This window comes from Salminus brasiliensis, chromosome 20 (genome assembly GCF_030463535.1).
Source record: "Salminus brasiliensis chromosome 20, fSalBra1.hap2, whole genome shotgun sequence".
In the NCBI taxonomy this organism is placed as follows: domain Eukaryota; kingdom Metazoa; phylum Chordata; class Actinopteri; order Characiformes; family Bryconidae; genus Salminus; species Salminus brasiliensis.
Window position 1 is genome coordinate 32,628,594 of NC_132897.1, and position 24,789 is coordinate 32,653,382.

General features: G+C 43.2%; 2 protein-coding genes across 2 annotated transcripts in view; one reads left to right on the plus strand and one right to left on the minus strand.

Moving 5' to 3' along the window:
- The window catches only part of LOC140542319 (tetraspanin-15), a 118,317-nt gene that overhangs the window by 40,738 nt on the left and 52,790 nt on the right, over positions 1-24,789 (plus strand). The window contains exons 5-6 of the mRNA XM_072665254.1: positions 11,694-11,829; positions 15,405-15,554. Of these exons, the coding sequence (XP_072521355.1) occupies positions 15,549-15,554 (6 nt within the window). The 5' untranslated portion in view covers positions 11,694-11,829; positions 15,405-15,548. The remainder of the gene's footprint in view (positions 1-11,693; positions 11,830-15,404; positions 15,555-24,789) is intronic.
- Positions 1,271-24,789, minus strand: part of tacr1a (tachykinin receptor 1a) — a 44,003-nt gene continuing 20,484 nt past the window's right edge. Inside the window, exons 3-5 of the mRNA XM_072665252.1 lie at positions 16,367-16,517; positions 14,794-14,990; positions 1,271-12,786 (exon numbers count right to left, since the gene is read on the minus strand). Coding sequence (XP_072521353.1) covers positions 12,474-12,786; positions 14,794-14,990; positions 16,367-16,517 — 661 coding nt within the window. The 3' untranslated portion in view covers positions 1,271-12,473. The remainder of the gene's footprint in view (positions 12,787-14,793; positions 14,991-16,366; positions 16,518-24,789) is intronic.

Below are 24,789 nucleotides of genomic sequence, written 5' to 3' on the forward strand. Positions count from 1 at the left end.
GGGTGTGTGTGTGCAGGGTTTGCTAGAGTAGAATGCAGCAAACAGCTTGGACGCATCAATTTAGGGTAAAGAATGCTGCAGCCTGTGGGGGGGCGGTGGGGTGTCATGAGATAGGGAATATAATTCCGCATTTGTCCAGATTGCTGTAATGTTTTAAGTACAATAGGTTCAGTGAAAGGGCACAGTGTGTGTGTGTGTGTGTGTGTGTGTGTGTGTGTTTGTGTTGACTGTCCACTCTTATGTCCATTTCCAAAAATGACGTGTCTCCTGGGGACCTGATGCATCTGTGCTAGCTGACTCAGGCTGTGGCTGACCAGAGATGGCAAAGAGAGATATACATGAAGAGATGGAGGGAGGACGATGATGGATAGATGGGGAGTGTGAGCTTAGCGGGACCCATTTGGTGCTGTGTAACTCTCGGAGGTGTCATGGTTCTACACACATAACCGCTCAAAAGATCTCTTAAGCATTAACCGTGGCGAGAGCTACCTGTAGGTCCTGTGATGATTTTCAGATTGTTGGAGTCTTCTTTACACATCTTGAGGTCTTGGGCTGAACTTGCTAGGGCAGCCTTTCGCTTGTAATCGATTTAGAGGACAGTGGAACGGCTGATTGCTAATTGTTCTGAGATTTTTTTTGAAGGCCTCTGAGAACTCTTTAGATCTGGCCATTGGGTCTCGCCAAGACCATTCTAATCCCAGCCAACGTTTCAGGTGGGCATGGACTCTAAGCGGGTTTGTACAAACAGTGTGGCTTCCTAAATGGGTCGCATTGTTACAGCTCACTTTAATCTCACATGGGTCCCAACCACTGTAGCCCCCCTGGTCCTATCACTGATCCTGGTGGGCATCCATATGTGGGGTTAAGTGTGGAACCCAAGGAGAAAACGTTTCGGTTCCTGAGTGGGCTACCTATACAGGCCCCACATGGACATGTTATCTGCGGAGAGGTTCTTATTCGGCATATAGGCATGATGATTCTACATAACAACTCACAACTATTTACATATTGACATTGTTCCTTAAGGCAGACCCACCATCCTACAGATATTAGTGATTTCCTTAAATTGGCGGCAAAGGAAGAGTACGGTGCTGCCAAGCGGACAAATCACAGTTGTTTGTGGCAATAAAGTGAAAATCAAACAATCTAATATCTAATAATAACTAAAAATATCAGGAGCTGTTCCTCCGTCATTCTCAAGTTGTGAAGTGAGAACGATAAATTGATAAATTGATAGAGCACACAGAATACAAACGACAGAACATCCATCCACGTTTTCAAAATGTGTTTTATGATAATGATTGGCTACACTCCGTTCACTCCTTTTAGAATAACTCACAACGATGGTTGTTTTCAGGACTAACGTCGAAGCAGAACAACTTAAAGGGACACAAGCGACTGCTTTCTGAAGCAATAACGTTTACAACAGAAGTATATTTACATCACATGAACAAGTGGTGGCTTAAAGGAGTCAGAGTATGTTGGTCTACAGGGAGGCTTTTCCAAAAATAATGATTCTAGGATATTCTTGACATTTCATAACAGTGACTCACATTGAAAAGATAAGCAGTTGTCAAACACTGGCATTAAGAGCTGGGCTGTATGGTCTAAAAGTAGCAGAGATAATGTACCATTTGCATGATGGGGTACACTCCCAGAGGAGGATGTCTGCTCTACAAACAAAAGAGTACCTTTATGTGGCCATTTTTCTTGGCAATTTGTGCTCTTTCTGCTTTTTCTCCCAGCACCGTTGTGCTTTCATCTGATCCTGCTTTGGTCAAGATTAGATCTAGAAATGATCAAAAAAGAACGATCGTGATTAGACCTGGGTACATCCGTCTGTGGCCAGGAGTCCAGGAGTGCACCATTGGCCTTAATCTGTGGGTTGGTAGGATCGGCCTTGATCAGTGTGACTCTAGCCAGTGCAGGTGTCTGTTAGGTGATGTAACTTGGAGGAAACACATGCTAGCCTTTACCCTCCCATACGAGCAGCATCATGTGATGGGGAGTCATAGATATGGGCTCTGGAACTGGTGGGAAATAATTACAGATGGGGATTAACTTTGGGGGAGGGGAGGGGCAAGTAATAAAAAAGAGTAGACTTGAAAATCAGGAGGATTAGATGCAGCAATGGTCAAAGGAGGTCATGGGAATGGTCAGTATTAGCAAATATCAAGATTAGAACCAAGAATGATCAAGCTTAGGCCAAGCATTGATCTAGATAACACCTGGGAATCTGCAAAATTGAGAATTGTGATTGATCTAGTTTGGATTCTGGAATAATCCAGATTAGACCAAGGATCTAGTCAAAAACAGACCTGGGAATAATCTGAATAAGCTTCTGAACCCAGTGCTCTAGATTTGCTCTAGCTTTGAAATGCTTTAAGGAAGTGTTATTGAATCCAGTCCCAGCCAGTCTACGTTTGTTGCTCTGTCCATTGTAGAAGGTACTCGATATTCTTGATTGCAGAAATCTAGGCCATAAGATGTTTCCCAATTTGGAAACACTGCCTCAGGAAGCCCAAGCTTGGTCATGAAGCAGGTTCAGATGATGCTCTCTGTTGAAAGGCAAGGCTAAAAGCCTACTTCCTTGCTCTGGATCATGTGATCTTTACCCATTCAGGATCATTCGTAGCCCATTTTCTTTCCTTCCCACCATCACTGTCAGTCAACCCCCCTGCTGTCCTTTTCATCTTGCCTTAGAGAGACAGCCCTATTACTCTTCATTTGGAGAAGAAAAAGGAAAGCAAATAGGCCCTAACTGGAAGCTGAATGGTTTGCCAAGAGACGAAGCTCTTCAGAGACTACGGAGAGTGGTTCAAACATGACGAGCGGTCCATGACTCGTTTTTGCCAACCCCCCTGGTGATCCATCCTTCTGTGTCCTCTTCCTTAGTTCCTTGCTGTCAATCATTTTGCTTTATATTACTCACTCCCAGCTGTCTGTCAGGTTGAAGCTATTAATTTTGGTCTCGTTCTCCCCTGTCTGCCCACCCCAGACACGATCGACTAAAATTTAATAGATTGGCTGTCCCTTCTTCTCCATTTTCCTCGCTGCTCAGAATGCAGCTTTTTGTCTCTGCGTGTAATTGACACAATCAGGATATTTAAAGCTTTTTTCCCCTCCCTCTCCGTACAAAGATTACAGAACTTAACACATTTATTCTGTTGTGACTTGGTAATATGAATTCCAGCCACTCTGAACAATGCATAGCTTCACATTTTTTTATGGGCCTCTTCAAGTATCTGCCTGGATGAATGGCTTAGGAATGAAGTCATCATGTTCCAGGATAGTTAGTAGGCTAGCAACAGAGACTGCAAAGCCAAAACAGACAACAGGGCTTCTGTTAATTAAGATGTCTGATCCAGTAGCTCAGTAGCTCAGTGTTACAGTCATGTGGTCCACTGTTACACCCTTACTAGTTGGCCATGGGTGTTTTTTGTTTAGGATTAGACCTGGAAATGACCAGGATCGGACCCTTGATTGATCTATACTAGATCTAGCAATGATCAAACCCAGGAAATAACCAAGATTGCGATCTGAAGAAATATAGATTGGACCTGGGAATGACCGAGATCGGACCTTGGAATGATCAAGATCTTGAATGATCCAGATAAATCCCAGGAAATAATCAAGATTGTCATCCGGAAAAAATCAAGACTGGACCTGAGAATGACCAAGATTGCACCCTGGACTGATCTATACTAAGCCCCAGGAATGATCAAGATATTGGATGACCCAAATCAATCCCAGGAAATGATTAGGGCTGGCCTCTGATAAAATCAGGACTGGACCTGGGAATGACTGAGATCGGACCCTGGAATGATCTATACTAGACCCAGGAGTGATCAACTGGCATCTGATAAAATCAAGAAGGGACCTGGTGATTGACTGAGATCAGACCCTGGAATGATCTATACTAGGCCCAGGAATGATCAAGATATTGAATGACCCAAATCAATCCCAGGAAATAATTAGGACTGGCATCTGATAAAATCAAGATGTGACCTGGTGATTGACTGAGATCGGACCCAGGAATGATCAAGATCTTACGATTGGCATCTGGAAAAATCAAGATTGGACCCAACCCAGTGTTCCTCCCTGTCCGATGAGTTGTTCTGCGGAAAACTTCTAGGAAATTTCTAGAAGCAGTTGGTGAAGACATAAAACTGTTTCCATGTTCAAGGCACGTTGTTTTGCGGTTCCAGCCATAATCAGACTAGCTCATGTCACTCCAAAAGCTTCTATTTGAGTCACGTAACAAAGTGTCACATTTCAAAGCAATGCATATAAAGAACACAGCACATAGAGTCAAATACAAAGTTCTCGACTAATAAGCAGACGTTGCAGTTGGCAAACACATAGGAAAAACACAGCAATAGAATGTTCTAATCGGGCCGGGGTCAAGTCGAAACGCGACCGGGCCTCTATGACAGAACTCTGTAAATATGGAGTATAGATTAATGGGCATACACATGACTATGCAATCGGATAATGTAGTTGTCGGCTCATTGGTTAATGAAAGCCCATGTCAAATGAGCACTAGAAATAGAGGATATATCATGTACTTCACAATGGTAGTGTATAAACAACGATGGCTCCTGCTAGCATGATTATCAAACTCCACATCTGGAATACATTCAGTAAAGAAAGCCAATGTTCAAACAATTGCCTCTCCCCTCAAACACTCACACACACACACTTACACACACAGTAATTTAACCTTGATCAGAAGGAAATCGAGGCAGGGCTATGTGGCAGGGCCGCCAAAGCAATGTGATTCTGTGGTGTTTTTACAGCGGCGTTTTCAGTTCTTGCGAGATCTTGCGAGAACTTGCGAGATCTTGCAAGTTCTTGCCAGTACCTGTGCACCAGGACTTCCATGGCAAAGTATGAGGTCATTTGATCTCAGATCAGCTGTGAAGCCCATTGGCGGGTGGCCCTCTGCACTGGCACCGAATCAAAGCTACACCAAGTTCTAATGATGAGCTCCACCAGCTGGACACTTGGGGGCAGGATCTCTCTCTCACACACACACACAAACAAACACACACTCGCACATATATCAGTGCATAAACCCAGACGCAGGTGCGAATGAAAACAAAATAAACTGCTGTGGATCTAATGAGGAGGACCGCATGCAACCTGGACACGGAGGACCGTGACCGCTAACACACGACAATCCAACCAGAATAGACCCTTCTAACAATAGGAGGGCCCATGGGCATTGTGTGCTTTCTCTAATTGCAACTGAATAGAAAAACACACACACACTCACCCCACACACACACACACTCGGGCTAAAGCTGTGTGTGAAAATAAAGCAGCCCTACCAAATGCAAGCGTAGAGATGTGAGGAATGTGTGTGCGTATGTGCACAGCTGTTGTTCTGACCATGGCGCTCTCCTCTCTAGAGTAATTATTCTGATTGGAGAGAAATGAAGCTGATTAGAGTGTCCACCAAGTCACCACACACACTTACACACACACACACATGCAGCAATGCCGCATTCCCTGCTGTTCCGTCGGTTTTATTATTTCAGACACAAGAAAAGTTGGATTTTCCTCCTTCGTAGCAAACAGAGGAGTCTTCCCAGCATGCCTGACTCGCATGTCTTCTACCCCCTTCTTAACTCCACAGGATCAAACCCCCTGTACTGTACTGCAACAGTGGGGGTGCTGTAATGTGGGGGTTCTGTAATGTGGAGACTCATGCGGACTCCACATCTCAATACCTAACGGGGATCGGAAAGGATCAGACAGAGGGCTGGGCAAGATGTGCCTTGATGTGGCTGTAATTGGGACATGCCCACCTACCGTTAGCTCCAGCCCAACCAGAAAATGATCCCAATCTTAATGGAGAAGTAAAAAAAAAGCGAAGTTTAATATCTAGTTTGCTTCTCTGGTTGATAACGGGAGGTGCTAGGCTAACCTTGCTAATGTTGAAAGCATCTAGGCTGTCACCCGTCCCGTCTCTGTGACCTCAACCTCCTCAAAACTCCAGATATCCAGATATAAGTGTGGTTTAGCTTGGGTATTGATCCACACATTGGGGTCCAGTCTGAAAATGGGATTGTTCTACGTAGCTCCAGGTACATCTGACTGTAATTGGGAGAACGTTGTCTCTGTCCCTGCCACTTCGGGCTGGAACGCTGCTAGTGAGAAGACTAGCTTGAAGAAGAAGCCAGCTCTGAATGTAGAGTGACCAAGCAAGAGAACAGACAATCGCTGACCAGTAAATCGAGGACTAGCTTGTGCTCATTTGCAAGAGATAAAAGGCATAAAAGGCCGCTTCCTGTTGTTCCTGTGTTAGCAAAGCCGTTGACCCATCAGTTTCTGATCATAAGCTAAGTCAGCCCACTTCCTTAGCTAGACACTTTGCAGTGAGTTCAGTTCAGTCTATCATAGAATAAGTCTGTAACGGAATAAAACGTAGAGAAGGTAAAAGGGGTGTGCAGATTTTCCGGCTTGACCCTGTGTGTAGGTCCTAGGGCTTGAATTTGGCCCATATTCGTGACTGACAGTTTTATGTGGCAGCATCACCACTCCTTGTTGTGAGACTCCTCCGTTAACCGCATGGCAGTAAAGCGGTCTGAACTGATGAATCCGAAAACATGAGCATGTCCTAGGCTGAAACAGGGCTACACCCACACAAGCTAAGTCAATTATGTGGCTAGCAAGATAGATGAAAGCTAAAAGATAGAGCCTAAATATATTTTTGTGTCGCGCGTGTTTGCTCCTATCCCCCGAGGCGTGCAGTGCTGCCCCTGACTGTTTGTGGATTATTAGTAAGCAGTGGGCCATCTCTGATTTCCCCAGCAGCCTTCGGTCTCACTGCTAGCCAACTTTGAAGTTGGGGACACCAGTCCGATAGCTCCAGAAAGTGATAAAGCATTTTATTTAATTAAGCAAAGACCCCCTCCCCTCCAAAAAGCCAGGCAAACACCAAATGAAAGCAGCTAACGGCTGAGTCATTGGGTAACTTTGAGGCCCGAAGTGGGGAAACTGGCAGACAAAGTAGCTGGCAGCTTATCACAAACTACAGCGACAAGAAAGGGCCTGGAGCAAAAACAGGATCTGATCCAGGTACATTTGCATGGATCGGGTATCGGCTATTTTAAGCCCGATCCAATTCCATGTCGCTTTGCTGTTTATGAGACTGTTTTAGAGGTGCCAGGTGGACATTATCTGCAGCTTGCAGCAGCAGCAGCAAGGTTTTAAACCTCTATTGCATGATGTTGCCTCACAGTAACAAATATCCTGTGGGCTTTTAAAGTCTTTTTTTTACTTGGCATGGTGCAGCTGGAGGAAAATGTAAATTTCACAGATTAAAAAAAAGAAATCAGTACATCTTTAACAGTTTAACAATTTTAGTAAAGTATTAGTGTAGTTGCAACAGAGTAGGTACATTCCTACCGCCCCAGTAGGTCCCTGTGAAGTGGACTGCACAGGGAATTTGGACATTATAGTGAAATTCCGAACACTAGGGCGTGACGGCTTCAAACTGCAGAGTAGGGAGTAAAGTTTACAGTAAAGTTTACAGTAAAGTTTGCGTGTTTCAAGCGTTAAAACAGGTGGCGCGTAATCTTGAAAGATGGCTACCAATGCGATGTAGTGATTTTGCAGGGCATTCCGCAGGAAGGGGTGTAACCAACCTAAGTTCCCTTACAATGCAAGGGCACTGTTTAGGGAGCCTGTGAAATGGAATGCAGCCAGTGTAATAGTGATTAGCCTACTAGCAAGTAATATCAACCCTAATCTGAGCAAACACTTATCATTACTTAAGTTCTTAGTTTAGAAAACTGAATTTTTGGTTTTGTTTATTCAGGCAATCTCACTGGCAAAATTCTAAGAATTTTAAAATATATATGTTTAATTCCTTTTAAAAACATTTCATGGTTTTAATTCTGGTTTGATTAGCAGCAAGTCGTAACACAGAATTGTCTCAATACTCACTTTCGCTCTGCTCATTTAAATTTAAAACTGAAATATTTAAATAAAACCATCAAAAATGTACCTATCAATATTATATTACTTCTTTTTGTTGTATGCATTCAAAACAGGACCCTCTGACACATTATTTTAAAAGCATAATCAGATCAATTTTATTGAATCAAACTGTTTAATAAATTATTAAAGTGGAAAATGACAGCTTGGGTTAAAAATTTCTAGTGTTTTCATGGTGCTTTAAATGGTTATTTCACTTAAGCTTGTCCAAAAACAATGCCTGTATAGATATGCACATATGCGAAATTAAGTGAATTTGTGGCCGCATTTAAAGTGGTACTAATTTAACTGGTAGTTAAATCATCAGTTTCAGTCAAACTAAATCATATAAATCCATATTACACAGGCTGTAAAATACGACATGCCTTGTTATTAACATATAACGTGACTGCATTGTCTCTGAAGATCGACTGGAATGGTGTTTGCCGATACTCGCAACGTTTCTCAATGTACCTTTGAGTCAACAGATAAAAGAACTGGATCCAGACATGTCTGGTATTTATTAGAATCTGAAAGGTGAAGGCAGATCATTAAGAGGCAAAGCACTGCATGGGTCTAGCCCTGCTGGTGCGCCATCAATAGATGTTTTAATGGAGCAGCGGCGAATCTCCGCAGCAAAGCATCGTTAAGCAGACAAGGCCTTCATAGCTTTAATAGTGCTCTCATGGTCCAGTCAATATCTTCCATGCTAAAGATCACCAATACGAGACAAGAGCAGATTGCTGCGGAGGAGTCCAGTTTACTTTACTAACATTGACCGCAGTTTTGTCAATGACTGAGTGGCGTTTCATCAGGAACTTTCTGAAACGGTGGGCGTGGTTGAAGGCTTGAACTTCAGCAGAAGGAATCAATAAGGTTGTGTTATCCAGCAGTGATGGACTGTGATAACGGCCTCTCTAACGGCCTTTCGTATTAACACTGAAGATGGCGGTGATGGTGGTGGTGGTTCCTCACTCTGAACGTAGCCCATGTTTCTGGATGGGACACATCTCCTTCTTCTTTCGAGAAATTCCAGACAGGCTTCCAGAATTGCTGCAGCCTAAAATTCAGAGTTGAGGAGAAATCTCTAGATGCTACTGAAGCTTCTCCTCAAGTGTCTTCCTTAGGGTTAACTGAGATTCTGGCTTTTCTGGAGATTGCTCTATCCTAGCAGATCCTTCTTCGCCCAAACTGCAAAGAGCAGCAGGTCAAAACTGGCACCACCCACACAGCTGCTAGTTAGCAAAGAACTTTAACAGGCACAGATATCCTGGGGTTCCTGATGGCATGTCCATATCTCACAGCAGGTGCTGTGTAGGCCTGCTGTAGGTTTAGATTCATAGAACATATAATGAGGGTTTCGGGGAGCCATAGTTATCCGCTGACCTCACACTGGTTGTAGAAAGTTACAGGAGGCCAGAAAAGCCATTTCTTCTTGCTTGGAACCCCTTGAAGAACCAAGGAATGTGAAGTTTGGAGTTTGGAACTTGAATGGTTCGGTGGTCAACATTTTCATTGCTGTTCCATTGAACGGTTGGTTTGCCATCGTCCATCGTGGCATAAGACTGCACCCTTGGAGAAAGTTCACTGTAAATATTATGTAAATGTGTTGTTTTGAGAAATGATATTCCTAACATGATGGAGGACGAATAGGGCTTCAACCTGGAGGACAGTCAGCATTCTGCAAGCTCCACACGTGACCTTGTGTTGGCGGCAGTTTAAAAAGATGTGGTGGGCCGCCACGGGTCTTGGAGGAAGCTTGTTGCTGCCTTCCCCCAACCAGTGCTGTGATAGGGAAGTCTAGCAAGGGGAGAACTGGCAATCATGCAGTTCCCCCAGGGAATATGAGGAACGTCAAGAAACCCTACAGAACCTACAGAATCATAGTGATACCTGGATGCTGCCGCCTCTGGATTTATCAAGCCAGGCTCCAGTGGTTGGAAAGTGGGCTAGGTGGGCTAACTCCCAGTGGGTTTGTACATGTGTTGTTGCTGGGATCCAGTTGAGCTTTCCAAATGGGCCCCATAGTTACAGCCCACCGCGATCTCACTCTCCTGGTCCCATCACTGTTCTTAGTGGGACCCTGGTGGGCATCCATATGTAGGGCCAACATGGAACCCAACCTGGTAATATAACAGCGTTACGTTGCCATTACCGGAAACTTTGAGGACAGATGCTTCAACGCGTGATGTCATGGCTTTAAATAAGCATGTGGCCTAAACTGTCATGACCTCACACGTTGTAGCATGTGCCAGGCCAGTGAGTGGTAATGGTAATGTGACACTTACATTACTGGACATAATCTGTTGCGACAGTTAAAGCATACGGTACATGCCGAGTCATCGCCTTTTGGCAAACTTCGCCGGTTTGAAACTTCGTCCGACTGACTGAGACGACAAACCGCAAATGTGGTTGCAAAACCGACTCGCAAGTGCTTTAACTGGACCGTATTTGAGAGCTGCCTTCAAACCACATCACAAATGGCAATCATTGGGGTCCAAGCACGACGCACCACTATGAAGCCGGTAGAGCGCAAATGATGGACAGCCCTAACCCTAATAATAATAGATGTGGGGTCTTAAAGGGTGATTTGAGCCAATCGCGTTAGGGGGGTTGGAAGTAACTGTGGTATAATATGGAATATATTATATGTACAGCGTATCTCCATCTCGGTCCTGTGCGCGTCAACAGGTTTCGCTGACTCGTGACAGGGTCGGTACGTGTGAATACTCTCCAGTGTGCCAGCATACCTCCAGTGGACCAGAACAGCTTGATCCTTTATAATGCCCTACGGCCTCGAGCGAGCTCGAAAACCGATACCACTGTCACATACCGGAGTCCATAATCTCAGGCAACAGGTGCTGCCTGTAGCCCTCCCCGTAGCCCTCCCTTTTTTGTCTTTCGCTGCCCTCCCTCTCAACCACAAGCCAAACCGTCCTCCTCATCACAGGGGGCCAAAACAAACCCAGCAGGGGGGTGGGGGGAGCTAAATTTGTGTGTAGGGCGCCTGTGTGCGAATGCTTGCTCCGAGAGCGAGTGGATGTTTGGAAGGGGTGCGGAGAGGGGTGCAGGATTTGCTGGAGTTCATAAGACAAACGGAGTCAGACAGACCCAGACAGCTATTCCCAAAATTGGAGGGACAAAACGTGCAAAAGCAGAAGCTGAAAGCGAGAGCCTTGGCCTGCTGTATGTTTGAGCTATTACTCTGCTCTTGAGCCAGCGCCGTTCATGATTGCAGCTTGGCACTGGAGCTCAAACTGGGAGGCGTTCAAACATCTCAGCACTGACAATTTGAATTTCCAGGCTCAACTTGAAAAGTCAGTGAATATGCTTTTTGGCCCCCCACTGTGGCAAGTGGTAGAGGAATCATTTTTTAATAAAAGTGCCAAAATAGTTCCTCAGACTGATTCTGCAGAAGACCCGCCTTGAGTTCTTTAGAGAATCGTACTTCTTTTCTTTTCTTACTTTTTTTGGACCCCTAAAAATGTGTGGGAGACTGGGGTTTGATTCCCGGTCTGGGTGACTATGCTGCGCTACACCAATAAGAGTCCTTGGGCAAGACTCCTAACACTGCATTGGCCTGCAAGTCGCTCTGGATAAGAGCGTCAGCTAAATGCCATAAATGTAAATAGAAAGTTTTTGGACGTTTATGTAGTTCGCTTTTGTGTGAGCGCTTTCCAACATGGTCCAACCGTCTGTTTCTGCAGGAAGATGAAGCACTCCTAATTAGTAAAAGCATTGGATTGGTTGGTGCTCAGGAGGCGGTACTCTACAGCCTACACACCTGTTCCAGCAGTCATGGAAATATCCATAAAACAGCGCCACCTGCAGTACTGGAGCCATGTGAGTATGTGAACTGTGACGTCAGGTAATTTCTTTTTTTATATATAATTATAAACATTTCTATGTAACCCTAAATTCTACCCAATCATGTGAATACCCGCCTCCCAACACTAGAAGGACGAAGACGCTCTCGGTTCGAGATGCCATAACGGCATGCTGGACCTACACTCTAAAACATTCTCACACATTCTCCCGCGCTCTCCCGCACACACACTGAGGGTCGAGGCTGCATTTGTTGTTTAGGTAGCCTATTGTTTGGGATGCACATTCTTCAACGTCCCATCATGCGAGTAAATGTAAACTTGGAATATAGCGCGGCCAGCTCTCACAAGGCGGGACCATTCCATCAAGCTCTCCAGTCACGTCCGGCACCGCTGCGACTCCTGCGCTCAGTCATTTCAAGGCTGGACTGTGACTGGGAAGAAGACAAAAAAAAAAAAAAGTGGCCAATCTCCTCAAATGTGTCTGAATAAGGCTTTCAGAGAATGGTGACAGACACCAGCCACGAGAGACCAATGTGGGAAAAGCATGAATGCAGTTCTGATCGCTCTCACAATGGTACAGATTATACAGAGATGTAACAGATCCGTCAGTTCTACCAACGCACGCTTCCTCCGCCGCCGCGGCCTCTCCAGCGCGGCCCCCTAGGCGGGCAGGTTGTTGCTGGAGTAGAAGCTGGAGGTTTCCGACACGGTTTTGGACATGCTCCTGGACGAGGAACCATTGGAGGTGAGCTCCAGGGAGGGGCTGTGGACGGGCGAGGCCCGCCTGGCCCCGGACCTGGCGCCATCCTCGGCTGTGGGCATCACCGCCGAGACCGTGGTCTCCATGCGGCTGGCCTTGTACACGCTGGTCTGGGTCTGCAGGTAGCGGGTGGACTTGAGCTCCAGGCCTTCGTACGAGGCGACTGTCACACATGGGCACCAGCGGAACGCTTGCTTAAACCCGGCGCGAAACCTATAGAAACACACACACACACACATGTGTAGTACATAAGGTTTCAGAAGTTCTTTTTTTTTTCTTCTGTTAGCGTTAGCGTTTCGGAGTGATGACATGAAGGACAGATGTGCCTGACGAAACGAGGACAGTGGGGAATAAGAAGCGTGAAACAGTGTGAGAGAGAGAGAGCGAGAGAGGCCGATTTGGAGCGTGTGGGAAAATGAAGCTGATGACACTGAGCGCTAAGCCCTACATGAAAAAATCGAGAGAGAGAGAGAGAGAGAGAGAGAGAGAGAGAGAGAGAGAGAGAGAAAAAGAGAGGGAGATTATTTCTGTGCAGCTTTGTTGGGTAAAATGGTGTGTGTAGTGAAGATGCACTGTCTTGGACAAAAGTATTGGGACACCTCTGAATCACTAAATTCAGCTGTTTCACTCAGTCCTGTTGCCACAGGTGTATAAAGTCAAGCCCCAGAGGAGCCATCGCTGCAACACCAAGTCTGTTGGTGAAATGTCTTCCCTCCTAGATCTTCCTCCACCAGCAGGTCCCTTGAACTACAGTGGAGATTGTGAGCCAGGTCCTATCACCCAACATCAGTTTCTGACCTCATAAATGCACTTCTGAATGAATGGGGGAAATGTCCCACCGACACACTCCAAAATCTTCTAGAAAGCCTTCCCAGAGGAGCCGAGAAAGGCAGAGAGAGCACAATTATCCGTGTCTCCTCCGGGGGGATAGATGGCGCTCTCTCTCACCTCATCACTCGCTGAGGGGTGATGTTATTCGGCACTGGCGTCTGTGAGCTGTGGACCCTGTGGTTTCCTCTCAGCGATTCGGCTGCCCGGCGATGCCGCATTGGCAGCGGTTTGAAAAGAGGAGGCATGTGTTAACAGCATTGCTAGTGCTAGGGGGAGTTACGAACCGGTGGGTTAACTGGCAGTACCAAATTGGGAGAAAAGGGAAAGTATTTGACAAATTATATATATATATATAATTTATAAATGTGATATATAAATATATATAAATGTGAGCTAATATCGTAAACATAGACTAGCAGACTCAATCTGAGCTAATATCGTAAACATAGACTAGCAGACTCAATCTGAGCTAATATCGTAAACATAGACTAGCAGACTCAATCTGAGCTAATATCGTAAACATAGACTAGCAGACTCAATCTGAGCTAATATCGTAAACATAGACTAGCAGACTCAATCTGAGCTAATATCGTAAACATAGACTAGCAGACTAAATCTGAGCTAATATAGTAAACATAGACTAGCAGACTAAATCTGAGCTAATATAGTAAACATAGACTAGCAGACTAAATGTGAGCTAATATAGTAAACATAGACTAGCAGACTAAATCTGAGCTAATATAGTAAACATAGACTAGCAGACTAAATCTGAGCTAATATAGTAAACATAGACTAGCAGACTAAATGTGAGCTAATATCGTAAACATAGACTAGCAGACTAAATGTGAGCTAATATAGTAAACATAGACTAGCAGACTAAATGTGAGCTAATATCGTAAACATAGACTAGCAGACTAAATGTGAGCTAATATAGTAAACATAGACTAGCAGACTCAATCTGAGCTAATATAGTAAACATAGACTAGCAGACTAAATGTGAGCTAATATCGTAAACATAGACTAGCAGACTAAATGTGAGCTAATATCGTAAACATAGACTAGCAGACTAAATGTGAGCTAATATCGTAAACATAGACTAGCAGACTCAATCTGAGCTAATATCGTAAACATAGACTAGCAGACTAAATGTGAGCTAATGTGGTGAACATGAACTAACATGCTAAATCTGAGCTAATGTGGTAAACATACACTAGCTGCCTTACTGTAAGCTAATGTTTTGAAGTGGTACACGTGAACTAACGCACTAACCCCTAATAGATACAACTTAGTCAAACATATTTTCTGATATCCATGCATATCAATCGAGCGCTGTCTTGTCTGGATCCAATAGGCTGCATTTCTACATCTCTGTTATGTCAGTGTAAATACCTGTCGTTGAGGCAGCAGTAGATGATGGGGTTGTACATGGTGGAGCTCATAGCGAGCCACATGATGGCCAGGTAAACCTGCTGGATGAAGGGTTTCTCGAAGAGCAAGGGAAAGAACTGGTGGAGGAGGAAGTAGATGTGGTATGGCAGCCAGCAGATCGCAAACGTACACACCACCACAATCATCATCTTCACCACCTAAAGACCAGGAAACATGGGTCAGCATGTTGATCAGCATAACTTTACATTTCCCACTACCTACGACCCCCCCTGTGACAAGGTGCTACCAGTGCTTGGAAAGTGAAGGCTAAGCATGTGTTTTCTCCTCAAGTCTCAGGAAGCCAGCCAAACCGTTGCTAGCTCAATGTCATTGGACAGCTGGACGCACTTGGAGGACGGCGTTAATTACCAGTACCAGTTATGTCAGTGATGCGGGGAGAGAGAGGGCCATCCTAACCACCTATGTTGTCTTGTCATCAGACCTACATATCTCCTGAAGCTGCGCTTAGACAGTTGCTCCACTCTGAAGCCCAGGGAAGTGCTAGAACCGCTAATTAAGCGTAATTATTACAGTACAACATTTTCCCTTATTCTTCTTTTCTCTGTGCTAAGATGAATTTTGGAGACCAAACCATGAGTCGTACAGATATGAGTGACAAGAGAGAGACGACAACGCCGATAGGTGGTAGTATCTCCTGCTACTCTGTCCCGAGATGCACTTGATCATCCTCAAGGGGGCGCTACAGGAAAGATGTCATGGAGGTGAGTTTTGTGTTTTTCCGATTTCTATTCAGCCATTATTCTAAGCACTTCTAAGCATTTCGGCATGAATACACCAGACAAAGACAAAAATAATCGTTTAAGTTAATCAACTAATCGGCTAAATAATCGATAGATTAATCGATAGAAAAATAGTCATTAGTGGCTACTTGTAAAACCGCTTATTGCTATAGTTTGCCGTTTAATTTCATTCTGCTGTGTTGGTTCAGCTCCGGCTTCGCTTTCCACATCTTTCACTTCTGAGCTTTAAGAATTGAAATCGTTTGGGTCCCAAAAGAGCCTTTAAGCCCTTATTTTTTTATTTATACCGATGCCATATCAATGTACTAAAAAGTTGCCATGCCGTTTTATTGCCAACTCTGTGCTGGAAGAGTTTCCCAACGCTTTTATTCGGGTACGTATTTTTATTGCTCTACCCACTTCTGCTGTGTATGTGTGTGAGGGAGAGCGCGAACGAGAGAGTGTCAGAGCTAATGAGAGGAGCTGGAAGGCCTATAAAAAAACTCAAGGAATATCTAAACTCAGACACAGAGGTGTAATAGTGAGTGCAGTGTGCAGCACTGAAAGGTGCTATTTTAACTCCATCAGCCCACAGCCCTTGTTTCCAAAACTACTTCGGCAGATCTAGGTTGTGTTTTGTTTGACGAGGTTGCAGGTGAGGCTTTCTTCTAATGACTGTTCCATGCAGATCAGGTTTATCGGAAGCAATGCTGCACAGTAGAATAGTGCACCGCCACCTCCCTTATCTCTGAACAAACTGTCCCTTATGTCCATTTCTATGTGCTTCCACAGACCTTGCGTTTAGCAGTGAGTTGTTCTTGGTAGCGTCCAGAGGAGTCTCCTGGGATTTCGCTGGCCCACAGATTCAGCCCCACCACCACGTAGGCCCAGCCCATCACCATCAGGGGAAGGAAATAGATCAGGATGGCCACACACACCTGGTAACTGCAGAGACAGAGAGCGAGAGAGTTACTAACCGTAATAGTCATCCATTCCCCCGTAGAGACTGAAATATCACGTCAGTGGATGCAGACGACTTTGCGTTTCATTTGAGTGATCCGAACAGCTCTAAAGCGTTCCAGTCAGGCGAACATGCTTGTTTCACACATACTGACTCAGCGTGACAACGCGGCAGCGCGAGGGCTACGTCCTGTACGCGTCAGCCATTCCCGTAAAGAGCATTGTGTGGTAAACAGCAGGCCCACAGAGGAAATTCTCCCCATTTGTAATCAAGTTCTACAGACATCATTTTAGATCATTTACTCGGTGCTATAAAATGAGAATGAAAGAGCCAGAGACTGAGAGAGAGCATGAGAGACAGGGCTTCAGACCTTGTGCCTCAATAGTTAGGGCTGTGAACCTGGCGATACGAATTGTATCATGTCACAGGGCTTACGATTCAGTATACTGTGATATTCTGCAATACTGTAAACAAGGTGATATATTGCTTTATAATGTAAAAAGATTGTATTCCAAGGCATTGAGGAGCATTTCCATTGGCCCATAATTCAGGTCATTTTGACACAACATAAAGAACAACTGACAGATTCACATTATGTCAAAACATCAACAAAATTGGAGGTGCAAGGTATCTGAAAGCGACGATATGCATAGAAGTAAAAAAAAAAAAAAGTTTTTATCCAGTCAGAACAGTGGGAACCACCACCTGACATCAATGCTAGCTATTCATTAAAAATCAATACTGTGCTTTTTTAGGAATCCATTTTTGCAAACATCATATTGCGATACTCAGATATATCAATATTTTTTTACACTCCTACCACTCATTTGATATATTCTGTTCTGTTGTAATTTTGTTTATTTTGACATGAAAACATGTCAACAAAAAACAAGACTCTAGTAACTTTATCAAACTAAATAATGTAGAATAAGTAATTTCAAAATGGCATTGTCAAGTGGAGCAACTGACAAGCCGCTTACACTGCACCAGGCGTGTGTACGAGGCTGCTTGCGCTGTCGTGTGGGCGTGTACAATGCCTAGCTTAAAAAATATACATAACAGACAAAACAAACACTGTATGTATTGCTATAATTCTTTTTTCGGCTAAACAGCGTTTCTTCCATTTTCAGCAACACACCATTGAGAATAGCAACGAAAGGACAGACTTGGACCACCATGTGTCCAATTGTCTCCTTTATGTTGCATAGAGTTGAGATGTCAACTCTACCGCTAAATCACAGCTACAGATTACGCACTCCCGTAGGAAATGACTAGTGCTGCTTGTTAGTGCTATCGTTACAAGAGCCGCTTCTGGGTGGGTAAGACGGTCCTCCCTAATTGTAAAACTCATTATTTACATCGAAAGTCAAATCTGCCATTAAAATAAAAAGTGGTGGTGGTGGTGGTGCATGTGCTCCACTTTGCTCCACTTTGCTCCACACTGCTCAGGCACCTATGGTACTTCGGAGACGAAGTACAGAATACATCTTAAATAAAACAGGCCCCGCTACGTCAGGTGTAGGTCAATGGCTTTTGGTTTAATTATTGATGAATCTCAACGTACACTGATTCTTCGAAAGCTCTTCAATTTAAAACTTAAGAGGAATCTCTTAAGGTGCTTTGAGGAACCTTCAAGATGTCTTCAGAGCGTTCCTTGAAGGTTCTGCAAAGCATTTTAAGAGATTCCTCCACATTTCTAAACTGAAGAACCTCCACAACTTCTTCAAGAATACTTTTAACAGTGTATGGGGCACTAAGTTTTTTCCTGTACACATCCCAAGAAATCGGTAGTTGGTCACGTCCCTGAACATAGCCTTGAGCTGGGGCTTTCCTTTGTTTAATGGCATTCTTCTTAAACCGCCTTTTAAAACACTGCTGGAGTTCTTCAGTCTCTCCGGAGGGAATTCTGTCTGCTCCAGTTCAATGGAGTTACCCTCAGATGAGGATGATGCGCGTCTGGCGGCCGACCGGGACTGAGGATCAAAACCAGGACCACACACAGGGCCAGAAGTCGCTTACCGATTCAAAAAGGCTCTTAGTCCCCTATTTTAGTCTCCATATTTATCCCTAGGTTTCTCCACAAAGATAAGTGCGTATCTCAGCACTGTAAACTGTAGGTGAGTGTTTGAGAGTGCTGGTGCTGGTGGCTCTGGACTTTGATTCTGATTGTGGGCTAGAGGGGTGTAAAGCCCCCCAGCATTGAGCTGTAGAGCAGTGGAAGAACTGTGTTCTCTGGAATGATGGTTGGTGATTCGGGCTAGAGCCCGAAGATACAGGTCAGAGCATCTCCAAAAGCATCTCCAAAACATCAGGCATATCTTTACCCAATGGGCACCCAAGGCTCATTGATGGGATTCATGGAGGCCTTACTTACTTACAACTTACAAGACTTGGACAAGGATCTGCTGCTTATGTTAGTCTTGGTGCCAGATACCCTAGCATGCCTTTAGAGATCTCCTGCTGTGGCGGATCAATATAAGTATATTATAATAAATGCAGATTTACAAGTCTACAGAGATAGCTTTAATCAGATCACATCCAGGGTGCAACTTACCGCAATGCAGTGCTACATATATATGTAACTGTCAACCCCAGCGTCCCTCCAGCTCAGTCTAGGCCCTTGCGTTGAGCTGAAGCTTTTCAGCTTGGATCAGCCCCGTGCGTCTGGAATGAAACTCACGACCTCTTGCATCAGCAAGCCTCTGGGACACCATGCCTCTCAACAACAGGTATCATCCAAGGAGTCCACCGAGGGAAGTGAAAAATCCGACCATGGCTTGATTAAACCGTAGCTAATGCAGGTTGCACGGTGTCACAGCTGGTGCCTGTATGAACGGGAGATGCCTACATCTCTACAACGAGCAAGCCAGATCCGGCACCCCGCCGATTCACCACAGAGGGTCTCTACGGGGAGACAGACCCCCAGTCCATTCACCCCAACTGGCCATCAGACAGCTGAGGCCTTCAAGTTCCGTTCCCCACCAATTAACGACAATCAAGAGATGGAGAACAGTTGGGAGGGTGAGGATCAGAGAAGATCCCCTGCCGAGCTGTTGATTAAAGTGCGCTTCAATGGCTAAAACATTAAGGGGCCATCGTCCATCTCCGTCTCGGGCTGGCGCGCACGCACCGAAACCTTCCATCCTTGATGGATTTATCATGCGGCCGTCCAGGCAGCCAGTCAAAACAACATCGGAGATGGGCCGCTTGTCTTCCTGAACCTGATACCTTTAACCAGACCTTTACATAACGTGGCTCCGTAATCAAGGCCTAATTGATCTCACCCCTTTACTGGAAGACGCGAGTGTAATCATGCTCCTGGATTACCGCTGCAGAAATTAAAAAGCCATATGTCTCCACAAAAGGCCCGATTCATAGCCCTAGGTGAGTAGAGGAGCAGCACAGGAAGTCGTTTCAGGGGCAGGCCTCTCCGGTTACGCAGCCGCGACCGTGACCATCCGCTCAAAACCGAGACGTTCAACCCGAGAGGAAGGCCTCCAAGCGGCCAGCAGTGAAAGGCCATCAAATTTCCTGTCTCGCCTCCACCGCTCGTAGTCTAAACACCCGGCGGTTTGTTTGATATAGCCGCGGGCCGCGAGCACGTTCAGAGTTATTACCCCGCTGCCGTGTTTAGAATGTGAGAGCATAGAAAGCTTTTCATTCCCACCGCGCTGTCAAACACGGGCCAAGCGAATAAGAACAATTACTGGCTTTTAAAGAGGGTAATGCACATTCACGTAGATAACCGCAGATATATATACAAATGCAGGTGATGTTCACGATAACATTCGAAGTTCCCATACACAGAGGCCGTGGACCACCTGGAAATCTTCTGTAATCCAGAATGTATTTGATATAGCGCTCTTAAAGGACCATTCATCTGATTTTTCGAAATTCTCTGCATAGTTCAACATGAAGATATAAATATAGTCATTCAGAGTGGATTTGGTGTGAAACCCTCTAATCTAGAGAAACTTACCCAGTCTCATTTGTTCACAGTGGTGGTGAACGGAACCAGGCGTCCAAAGAGTTAAAGACCTCTAAAATCTCACCCACAGAAAGCTTTTTCACTAAATGATTATGAATACACACTGCCTGATGTCTGAGACCTTGATTTAGTCCCCAAAGAACACTTATACATATTACATATATAGTAATCAGATCACGTTTTTTGAGTCACAGATTGGATCGCTTTTTGGATCAGCAAAAACGGAAGACAAATTAGAGGCAGTAATTTTAGCTTTTTGAAAGTATTTTGTGTTACTGCTTTGTTTGTATTAATTATTATAATGATTATTATTTTTAACATGATCTTCGAAGTTCGTTTGTGACTTTTATTTTGGCAGTCTGTTTGTATTACTGTTAGACACGTATTAGACATATTAGAGATGTATTAGACACATAATAGACATAGTAGAGACGTATTAGACATAGTAGAGACGTATTAGACACATAATAGACATAGTAGAGACGTATTAGACACATAATAGACATAGTAGAGACGTATTAGACATAGTAGAGACGTATTAGACACATAATAGACATAGTAGAGATGTATTAGACACGTATTAGACATATAAGAGACGTATTAGACACTTATTAGACATATTAGAGATGTATTAGACATATAAGAGACGTATTAGACACTTATTAGACATATTAGAGATGTATTAGACATGTATTAGACATATTAGAGACATATTAGACACGTATTAGACACGTATTAGACATATTAGAGACATATTAGACACGTATTAGACATAGTAGAGACGCATCAGACGCGTATTAGACATAGTAGAGATGTATTAGACACGTATTAGACATAGTAGAGATGTATTAGACACGTATTAGACATATAAGAGACGTATTAGACACTTATTAGACATATTAGAGATGTATTAGACACGTATTAGACATATAAGAGACGTATTAGACACTTATTAGACATATTAGAGATGTATTAGACACGTATTAGACATATTAGAGACATATTAGACACGTATTAGACATAGTAGAGACGCATCAGACGCGTATTAGACATAGTAGAGATGTATTAGACACGTATTAGACATATAAGAGACGTATTAGACATAGTAGAGATGTATTAGACATATTAGAGACATATTAGACACGTATTAGACATATTAGAGACGTATCAGACGCGTATTAGACATATTAGAGATGTATTAGACACGTATTAGACATATTAGAGACGTATTAGACACGTATTAGACATATTAGACACGTATTAGACATATTAGAGGCGTATTAGACACGTATTAGACACGTATTAGACATATTAGAGATGTATTAGACACGTATTAGACATATTAGAGACGTATCAGACGCGTATTAGACATATTAGAGATGTATTAGACACGTATTCGGCATAGAAGAGACGTATTAGATATGGCCTGTTTGTTTGTTTGTAGTAGTGACTTATTTTAACGCAGTCTCTTTGTATTAGTATTAGACACGTATTAGACAGATTAGACACAGCCTGTTTGTTTGTTTGTATTTGTGACTTTTATTTTGACACAGTCTGTTTTGACCCACCCCTTGTTGCATTCGCTGCCACTGTAAGGAAATAACTCATCATGAACTAATGAAATGGTAAGAAATACTAATTATTAATTTCTGCATTAATATTACTTTACAATACACATATAAGCCATTGTTTAAAAAAATGACCCTCCTGTCTACTCCAGCTTTATCATTATTGTTTCCACCTGTGTTTAGTTTGTCACCCCTCTTTTCCCAGCTGTTTCTGGTCTTATCTGGGGTATAATTAGCTCCTGTTTCAGTGTGGCTTTATGTGGCTTCAATTCCCTGGGTGCTTCATGTGTTCGTTACAGTGATTAAGTCTGCCTACAAATCATTTGCATATTACCTAAATGTCATTTTTAAATTGTGACCAAAATAATCACCGTTGTTTCTTCATGGTTGTCATTTTATCATGTTTTCTGAATGGAGGCCTACATTTTTAGCATTCTTTTTAATGCGGTTTTAAATGAGGATTACCCATAATGCTGGGTAATGCTGATTATCCATGAAGCTGGTTTTGACTAACAAGAGTTAAAGAGGTTCTTGAGTATTAAAAGTTTCCCCCAAAGCAAACAAACAGCTTGTCATGCAAGAGTAGTCAATAAATCAGGTCCACAAAGCAGGCTGGCTTTGACGGCATTACTGAGCTCTTCTGTAGGATAAACAATCACAGCAGTAGTGGGACCATTTGCGAGTGATAAACATGGCATCTGGGCTGTTTTTCTTACCGTTATTGTTGACAGCACGCCAGAGCTCTAATAGTCACCACTCAAGTACAGTGCACACATTAGATACAAGATGGTATAATCAACACTGATCCCACTCCAGTTCCCTAAAATGATAAAATCATAATACATCTCATATCCTGTTTAATATCTTGTTTGTCACCTGCACCTAGAATGGCAGTACAGAGCTATAGTGGTATTTAGTAGGACGGTACTGCACTACAGTAGTATTTGTATTTGTTTCAAAAGTACTTATACTCAAGCCTGTCATGATTCAGCCACTGGTCTCTGGTTTCGGTCCTTAAGTCTGAACTTGAGACTTTTTTTTTTATTAAAATGTGCACCTGAATTTGTGTTGGATAGTATCTTTGATAGTATCTGTAATTATAATTCAAGTATTTCTACTCAGATTTCTTGGACTTAATAGTACTTTTACTTGGACTTGTCTTGCACTTTCGATAGTATTTGTACTCAGACTTGTCTTGGACTTTATGTGTAATCAGAGTGTAAAAGTATTTCTACTCAGATTTCTTGGACTTTTGAAAGTACTTGTACTTGGACTTGAACTTGACAGTATCTGTCGAATTTTGTCTTCAGATTTGTCTTGAACTTGATAGTACTTGGACTTGTCTTGAACTTTTAAAAGTACTTGTATTTGGACTTGATAGTACTTGTATTTGGACTTGTCTTAAACTTGTTACTACTGGTACTCTGACTAGTCTTGAACGTCATAGTACTTGTACCCAAACTTGTCTTGGACTCTTTTGGAGATTTTATCTCTAATCAGAGTTTAATAGTATTTCTACTCAGATTTCCTGAATCTGATGGCATTTGTACTTGGGCCAGTCTTGAACTTTATAGTACTGGTACTCAGACTTGTCTTGAACTTTATAGTACTGGTACTCAGACTTGTCATTAACTCAACAGTATCTGGTACTCAGACTTGTCTTAGACTTTATAGTACTGGTACTCAGACTTGTCTTGAACTTTATAGTACTGGTACTCAGACGTGTCTTGAACTTTATAGTACTGGTACTCAGACTTGTCTTAGACTTTATAGTACTGGTACTCAGACTTGTCTTGAACTTTATAGTACTGGTACTCAGACTTGTCATGAACTCAACAGTATCTGTAATTTGACTAGTCTTGCACTTGATAGTACTTGTACTCTGACTAGTCTTGAACTTCATAGTACTTGTACTCAGACTTGTCATGAACTTTATAGTACTGGTACTCAGACTTGTCTTGAACTTTATAGTACTGGTACTCAGACTTGTCATGAACTCAACAGTATCTGCAATTTGACTAGTCTTGCACTTGATAGCACTTGTACTCAGACTAGTCTTGAACTTCATAGTACTTGTACTCAGACTTGTCATGAACTTTATAGTACTGGTACTCAGACTTGTCTTGAACTTTAGTACTGTACTCAGACTTGTCATGAACTCGTCAGTATCTGTAATTAGACTAGTCTTGCACTTGATAGTACTTGTACTCTGACTAGTCTTGAACTTCATAGTAGTTGTACTCAGACTTGTCTTGCACTTGATAGTAAATTTCATTTAGACTTCATTGTATCTGTAATCAGAGTTTATTAGTATTTCTACTCAGTTTTCTTGGACTTAATAGTACTTTTATTTGGACTTTTCTTGAAGGTTTGATAGTATTTGTAGTCAAACTTGTCTGGGACCTGATAGAACTTGTACCCAAGCTTGTCTTGGACTTTGGATAATATCTGTAATCATGATGTAATCAGGATTTCTTGGACTTGATAGTACTTGTACGCAGACTTGTCTTGAATGTGATACTATTTTTAGTCAGGCTAGTGCTGAAGTCAGCAGTATTGCAATCAGACTTGTTTTCATTTATAAATATTATTATTTTCTGACTTGTGTCGGATTGTTATGATTTCAGTCCTGGTCACACTTATCGGACATGCTGTGTGAATCCTGTTTGTGCTATCTGAAACACCACTATGCCCTTCTAA